General features: G+C 30.3%; 1 protein-coding gene across 4 annotated transcripts in view; it reads left to right on the top strand.

Moving 5' to 3' along the window:
- Positions 1 to 875: 875 nt before the first annotated feature.
- The window catches only part of LOC106685975 (uncharacterized), an 11278-nt gene continuing 3922 nt past the window's right edge, over positions 876 to 8231 (top strand). Inside the window, exons 1-9 of one of the 4 annotated variants that reach the window (XM_014429033.2) lie at positions 1249 to 1266; positions 1346 to 1425; positions 1518 to 1561; positions 1956 to 2042; positions 3165 to 3307; positions 4172 to 4322; positions 4900 to 5027; positions 7180 to 7253; positions 7345 to 7506. In XM_014429033.2, the coding sequence (XP_014284519.1) occupies positions 3228 to 3307; positions 4172 to 4322; positions 4900 to 5027; positions 7180 to 7253; positions 7345 to 7506 (595 nt within the window). In that variant the 5' untranslated portion in view covers positions 1249 to 1266; positions 1346 to 1425; positions 1518 to 1561; positions 1956 to 2042; positions 3165 to 3227. Of the gene's footprint in view, positions 1267 to 1345; positions 1435 to 1517; positions 1562 to 1955; positions 2043 to 3164; positions 3308 to 4171; positions 4323 to 4899; positions 5028 to 7179; positions 7254 to 7344; positions 7507 to 8231 lie in introns of those variants that run through there. The other 3 variants (XM_014429030.2, XM_014429031.2, XM_014429032.2) reach the window with 3 other exon arrangements.

Genomic DNA, 8231 nt, shown 5'->3' with positions numbered 1-8231 from the left:
AGGTTTCTTGTCTCATTTAACTTTAGACCTAGATACGTGAAGTAGTCCCTAACCATCTCTTTGTAGGCATTTTTTTGGGTTTCCCCAAAATTCCCATTTCCCAACCCATAGGTATTTCCCAGCCCTTCGGTATTTCCATCCATACAGTGGCCATAGAAAGACATTTTAAAATCAATGGTATTTTCTATTGACTGTACCATACGCACTGATCATTGATAATACTTTCTCCATTTCTGTTTTGTTCATTGACTATTAATATGATTCATTAATTTGTTTTCTATTGTTACTTTCTCCCTTTCATTTATTGTGCTATGATACCAAAAATTTTCAAATTGTCTCATCAATTTTTAAAGATTCATTATCCCTCTTCAAACCTTCTAATTGTTACCACCTTATAAACTCGTGGAAATTCCATTGAAAAATACATTACGAAAGTTACAACAAGTGATTACGATCCGGCAGCTGACGCCTTTTGCAAAATTGAGTTGGAAGTTCCCTAATTGTAATAAAGGCATCAGAGACGAACCTTTGGGAACTTTTTAATTAGCTATTTTAAGAGACTTTTATGTGAAATTTCAGTAATCAAGGGGGGGACTTTTGAGTTATTATCCTATCTATCTTATAAAATAATTAGAACATATTGTTACAACATTGAATACATTGATAATCTAAGGTTTATTTAATTATTTATTAGCATTTCATTTACGCAGATTATGATTATTACAATTAAAATAAGTTGACCTCCTGATACATTGTTAACATCGATATAATCTTCGAACTATTCTCTTATAAATAAGTGATATATCTACAAAATTCTAAGAAATGTTATAGGTTTAATTCATTGTTTATTTTTATATAAAGTGATTTAACAGTTTATATTCTATTTAAAACGAACTGGAATTATAAATTGAATGATAACTTAGAATGAGAATTAGAGAAAATTCCACAAGTTACCATTTCAACAGCTGTTACCTGTCAAACTATCTTCTACTTTTATATTTCAATATTATTGTTTTATTAATACGCAAATTAACATTTTATTTATCTTAAAAACCTGAAATATTTCATTAAAAGAAAGAAGCAGTGAAGTTTAAGTTTGTTCGTACCATTTAGTCGGTTGGTGAAACCGTTTCGAAGAACTCAGGGACGCTATACTGTTGTTATTGGGGATCAACAAGTTATCTGAAAAAATGGCAGATATTTTCAGAAAAGAAGACGTTTGTTCTTTATTAATGGGAAAACACATCTTGTTTATCGGGGATTCAAGTTAATATAATTAACATCATCTTTGTATTTGCTATTGTGTTTTTGATTTTTTTTTCTACCAGCGTGATTTTTATTCCAGATATTCGTGCACTTTACAAGGATATTTTGTGGCTGTATAAGATGAATTCTCTAATAAGTCTCAGCTTCCTGAAAAGACGGGTAGGTAAAGTATGTATTGGCTTGTTAATCTAGTTAATTATGTAAGATTTCTGATTAATCTATTTGTAATTGTGTAATGTTCTGATTTACAGAAAAAGAAATCTTTATATGTGTACATGAAATGAATTTGTAACAGGTATTGTTATTTGTATAAACTGTATTAGGGCATATTTTCCTCATTGCATTATATTCACTGGTACTATATATCACACATATATTCACTGACTCTCTAAACTAGTAGTTTAAATTTAAAATTAAGCTTGAAGTTAAATCTTATAGATTTATTTCACACTAAAAAACATGATGCCTATACCATATACTCTTTGACACATGACAATGTTATCAATGTCTTATCATCACTTTATTATTATTTTTATGGTAATGAGATGTAATTATTTAAATAATACAATTGGTCTTTTTTTTATATCATAGTTTGAATATTTAATAATAATTCAATATGTAATTTTGTATTGAAATTTTTCATAAGTCATGTGAATAGATAGTAAAGTACCAAGTATTTCTTTTTACAGCTCGAAAATAATTTTCTTGGTGATAGACTAATTGCACGCAGCGAGCTAACTAGAGGCCGTGACTTCACTGAACATAGGATATTTGAGGTAATGTTTATTATTATAATAATGTAATGTTCTGTAATTAGTAAGGTTTTCGGATCACAGGTATTTGTGGTTAATACTCAAGGATATTTTCTTTAACTTTTTATCAGTATAAATACGAAATGTTATTTAACTTAACAACCAATTAATTACACTTCATTAAAAAGATTTGTCACAGGATGGTTTAGATCATTTACTATCCAAAAATTGGGCTTACTCCAGAGGTGACCAATTCCAAAGATGGTCCTCGTTATCAAAAGATATAACAATATTTAGTGATTTTGTGAATATAAAACTAATTATTATATCTAATTGCACTGAAATCATATCTTAAAGTAACCTTATGCCTGGAACCTGTGATAATATTTCCTTTGGATAATCTGTTGGTCAATTTCTATTATAGAATTTTATTGGTTTCAGCTCATATTCATATCACTTTTCTAAGTTTATATATATATTTGGCGCTCAATAAGCAGTTTAGGGCAGAAATGTTTTATTTTTTTCATAAATATGGTAATGAGAACCAGGTTGAATGTAATACTTTTTTTTTAAGATTTAGGGATAAGGGAATACTAATAGGTAAAGAATGAACTCTTTAAACTAGGATCCTCTATATAAGGAAAATTATAAGTAATTTAAACAAAAAAATTTTTATTAAAATAATTATTGTTATTTTATAAAAAATTGAAAGTTAATGCAGCATTTATTTAAAAAAAATTATGTTATGAGTATTTATTATGAAAAAATAAAGAAACAAAAATTTTCAATTAGTGTATAAAATTCAGGCTAGGTAGTGACACAAGTTTTCAACTTAGTAATGACATTTCCTTGTATTTTACTCTATTGAAACCTCCGTAAATGATATTTAAAAAACATTTTTTTATTTCTATTTAATTGAAAATTACAAACTGTTTTACTTAGTTTCTTTTCATTAAAAACTTGCATTTTTCAGTACGAAGGTACTTTGCTAATGATATGTTCTTAGGGTTGTTTGTAACCCCCACTATGGTTAGAATAGGATGGTACCATGTAGACCATGAAGGGGATAATTATAAAAAAAATGACATTCTAGATTTTAGGTTAATATTTTTTTTTGTTTTTATAAACTTTTCTTTTTCTTTCAAGGACGGTAGAACTACTTTTGAATTTTTATTTGTCACAAGATGCTATTGTGATAATATCGTAAACATGGTAAATGATATCAAAGATGGTAGGAAGCATTGTCCTGATGTGATCTTAATGAATTCTTGTTTATGGGATGTTTCAAGGTAATCTTTTATTATATTTAGTTATAAATTATATCCTTTTATCGATTCAGTACTAGTGTTCTTATTTCTAAATCAATTGAAATTTGATTTATGTTCAGAATCATACAGAAAGTTGTAAGCCTTGTTTAATTGTTATTATTAACAAACTTCCATTTATTATTAGTTTTTATTTATAAAAATTAGTTTATAATTACTTTTACAATTAATCGGTCAATGTTTCACCAATTCAGGCATTATCAGGATTAAAATTTATCAATATTGTCGACCAGAGTTTGCATATTGTTAGTAGAATGTTCAACTTATCTATTTAGTATGTCATTGCTTAAGGTGTGGTATCTCATTCGTCTAAAGAATCTATATACAGTAACAAGAAGTATTGCAATCATCAAATTTTGCATTTTTAATGGAAATACATGTTTTGAGAGATACCCTGATTTCAAATAACCAAGTCTCGCGAATTGAAAGTCAACCCCCCTCCCCTGTTCTGGTGCTAGCCGGAATCGAACCAGTGTCACTGCATTTTTGATGTTCCTGAGGGATAATGCTTTAATATACATGCCACAACTTCTTCAAGAATGCAGTTTGCTATAACGAATCGTTATAAGTATTGAGAGTCGACATGGACTGATTAGCTTGTATATTTGGTAACACTGGTCACTCAGTCTCAAACCATGTACTATTCCAAATTTCACTAGTGACTTTCTAGCTCTATTGGAAGGTTGTTAAAATGAGATGTGCTGATGATGCCTGAATTATCAAAATGTTGTTTACCATTGAAGAGATTCATGGCTTTATGTTCGAATCTCCCAATAATAACATAATGATAGTTTTATCACTTTTTTAATTTGTATTTTTTACTTAAAGATGGGGTCCTAGCGGTGTCGGTGAATACAAATCTAACCTGGATAAGTTGATGAAACTTCTTACATCTTCTCTTCCTAAACACGTACTCTTTATCTGGGGTACTGCTCTTCCTATTGCAGCTTCTACTTCTGGTGGTCTCATTATCAAACAGGTAATAATAATAAAAGTCTTAGCAATCCCAAACGTTTAGTGGGGATACCAATAGTCATTGTCGACACACTACATCTACCAACCACTAATAAAACCTGAATCCGCTAATTCAGGTTTAGTGCATTATCTTAATTAATTTTATGACTCTTCAAATTATTTACATTGACAAAGTGGTTTGATTATGTAGTAGGTGAAGGAATAGGTGTTTCCAAGTTGGATGAGTGCACCAAGTTGGTGTGCAAATGGTGATGAAAGCAACTCTCATTCATTGGTGCAATCCTTCCAACCCCATCCAAATCTGGCCAACAAAGTGTAATTAGTTATGATAGAGGTAGCCAGGTTATGGTGTGACATCTAACATGAGGTTGTGAGGTCAGTTGTGACATGTGATACACAGTATCTTGTAGCTTACATTGAGGGAGTATTAAAATGGGACTGAATAATTTTTACATAACTGAGACGTAAATCCAACTGCATCTATTATCCATTATCTTTTGTTAATTTTTAGCATATGATAAAGAGATTTACAGTGAACTTGAATCGTTAAACAATATTGAGAGTGATTATTTTGTTTTCAGATTGAATTTATGCAAGCTATACTAAGAATTCATGTTATCGAAGCGAATTCGTTCTCTGCATCTTTGGCTGCCTCATATGGATATGATGTTCTTGATTTTCACCACTACATGCGTTACCAAATAATTAGGTAAGTATAAGTACTTAAAAATCTTACCATAAAGAGGTGATGTGCCGAATGAGCTTCTGCTTTTAATTCTGATTAAGTTGGTAAAAGCTTCTTATTTTCTATTAAACAACATTTCTCATTCATGACCATCTTAAACATTTGTCTTTACAGATTGTATACATTGCCTACGAGCTCCCTATGACCTTACCTAAGTTATCCTTCAAGAGCAATCATATCTTCATCCACTGTCTGTCATTAGAATAAGGGAGGGAAGGTGAAACAATATCTATCTATCCCTTTTCCATCTCCCCCATAGAGGGGATTATCAAACTTCTTCAATGTATGAGCCAATATTAGCAAGAAATATTTTCAATGTTGAAACTTTGTTCTAAAATTAAAAAAAACAAAACATTCAATTACCGCTCCATACATATTCCCCCCATCTTTTGTGTACATTGGTGCGCTCATGTTGAAATTATCACTACTTTTGTGATCTTCAAACCATAAATCTAAAGACCAAGTAAGACAAAAATTATGAACAAAAATTTTAATTTTTCTTTTATTTTAAAAATTCTAAATTTAGGGTTTCTTAAGATGGGAAGATAAATAATGAATATAAATATTGTTCCTGCCAAGAATACAACAGTTTAACAAAAGGGATTGCAATCGGGAAAGATGGGACTCTGGTCTTTTCCTGTTTCCATTGGATTTCACTATTTTTTCTTTTTTTTTTGGGTTAATTATTGATGAAATTCTTTAATATTTTGTATTATCTATTTTTGTATGTTATAATAATATATAATTCATTTTATTAAATTAATAACATTAATTGCATATTAATCTACCATACACTCTCTCTATTCTGAAGTAATTGAAACCTAGAGGGTTTGATTTACCTATGACATAAAATAGTAACTTCGTTGATAAATTATTAAAAAACCAAAATTACGTATTAAAAATATTTTCACATCAGTTAATATTATACGTGAGGGGTAACGGTAGCAGGGTGGTAACGCGCCTGTTTGCCAACCCATAGATTTCGAGTTCAAGCCCGGCCCTACCCGGGATTTTTTCAAGCAAAAAATTATGCAATACTCACTCACAACTCCCCCCCGGGCATTTGTGAGGCCCGTCAGCCAATGGGTGGCACTCACAAAAATAGGCGTAGGAATGACGGACCTAGCTTATGAAAACCACACACGATGTATTTCTTAAGTACATTGCATGAGGCCTAGGACCTCCACGGTCTGTTGTGCCAATGAAAAAAAAAAGAAAATATACATAAATTAATTTTTTAATTATTTTCTCCAGAAATAGTCTGAAATTTTCATTTATTTGAAAGTTAAAAGGATCTTGTTAATGTCCGAAAAGGTAGTGAAGTGTTTACAGTACATTTGATTTTATTGAATATTTAATGTTTCAGTGATACTTGATATTTGAATGGTTGACAGTTAGAAAGGTTGACATTCACTTAGTTGAATAATAAAATTGAAAACTTTCAGAATTTGAAGAGCCCACACTCTCAGTAGTGAATGTTGACCTTCACTAGTGAATGTCTACCTCACCTACAATGCTGAAGGGAAAGTGCAAAAGATTTTTAGTAATGATTGAGAGCCCATCATGAAAAATTTATTGTTGTTTTTTTTTTTCACAACTCAACTTTTTTTTTTCTTTGGGTCACAGTTGTAAACTTCTATTCACTCAAAAGAGATAAACAGACCCCCAATGGATCTTTTTCTGTCAAGGTCAGGCCTAAATCCGTGTTAATACGACTCAGTTTATTGTGTCAGGTTACCATCTGATGGTGATAGTGGCTACTGGGTTGATATGAAAAAAGTTGGTTTTCTTAATCTTGGTCCTCTGATCATAACAGGGCCTGCAGAAATTAGTAATCACTGACTGAACTCAGTGGCGGTTAAGCTTTTCTAGTGAACGCTGGTCAGACACAATTACGATCAACTTCAACTGATACGATCAGTTTAGTAAATGTTGACAATATTTAGCCACAGTTAACCTTACATAATATTTAGCTCTCACTATAACATGCGTAATTCAAATTTAATCTTCACTAATCTCCAATTTTTTTTGCGAGTGAATGGAATCACGAAATGATCTGGTTCAATGAAGTTCAAATTGGTGTGATTCTTCTGTAATTCAATTTATTTTTTAACAGGAGATCGGCTGATGGTATCCATTTCTTGCCAACTGCAATGAGATTTTTAACTAATTTACTTCTGACACATATCGGTAAGACATTTATTTGAATATGATTATAATAAGTATAGTTTACGTTATTTTTGTAATATTTTAATTATTGCATTTGTGTCTTTTGGTTTAGCATTATCTTGGGATGTTAAACTTCCTGGAAATTTAAAACTTTGGGCGCTGCCTTTAGCATCAAATATTGAAAACGCCATTGAAGCATCGGCTAATCATGAAATGAAGCAGATGTTTAAAAATATAGAAATACTAGCAGACACACTTAATAAATCTGTTGCAGGTTAGTTGATAATTTGACTATTTATTTCCTTATCTATATTTTATAAAGTTTAGGAGTTTGTTTGAACGTACTAATCTCAAGAACTACCAGTCTTATTTGAAAAATTCCTTTTGTTTAATATGGATAGTTTACTGAGAAAGGCTTTATGCATTCCATGTCAATGACCAATAGGAGCAGAGCTGCAAGCGTTAGATTAAAAAAATTTTCTTAGTTTCTTAGTTATTAGACTTTTATCCTATATAAATTATAGATTTAATCAGTTAATCTCAATCCTATACTTACTCATAAAACAGGCACATATAATACAAATTTATCGCAGATGAAACCGCAGGGGACAGTTATTTATAATAAAGATAAATCGTAGATTCTAAATAAATTCTCTATTAAATAAAATGACAATGAGTACAACATTTTCGTTGTTACAATGTTTTCATAAGTTTTATATTACAATCAGGGTGTTATAATATTAAGCATTTTCATCTTTAAGGATTTATCTTTGTCATATGGAAATAGTACAAATCCAAATATAAGTCAGTGGTTAGGCTCGTAAAACATCTCATTATTTTTTTTTCTTTTCATCGAAGTTAAAAATCGGATACAACTTTTGATGTGTAGTGTTCAACACATCGATGCGTTTTAAAGCCCACATAAATCAGACTAGTATAATATATATTTTTTATTTTTCTAATAATTCAAAAACTATATATCTGCCAGAACTTTTAAAA

The sequence above is a fragment of the Halyomorpha halys genome, unplaced genomic scaffold (assembly GCF_000696795.3).
Source record: "Halyomorpha halys isolate HHAL.00 unplaced genomic scaffold, Hhal_1.1 Scaffold763.1, whole genome shotgun sequence".
NCBI lineage: Eukaryota > Metazoa > Arthropoda > Insecta > Hemiptera > Pentatomidae > Halyomorpha > Halyomorpha halys.
The sequence above is the reverse complement of the archived record's forward strand: the minus strand, read 5'-3'. Positions and strand labels throughout refer to the sequence as shown.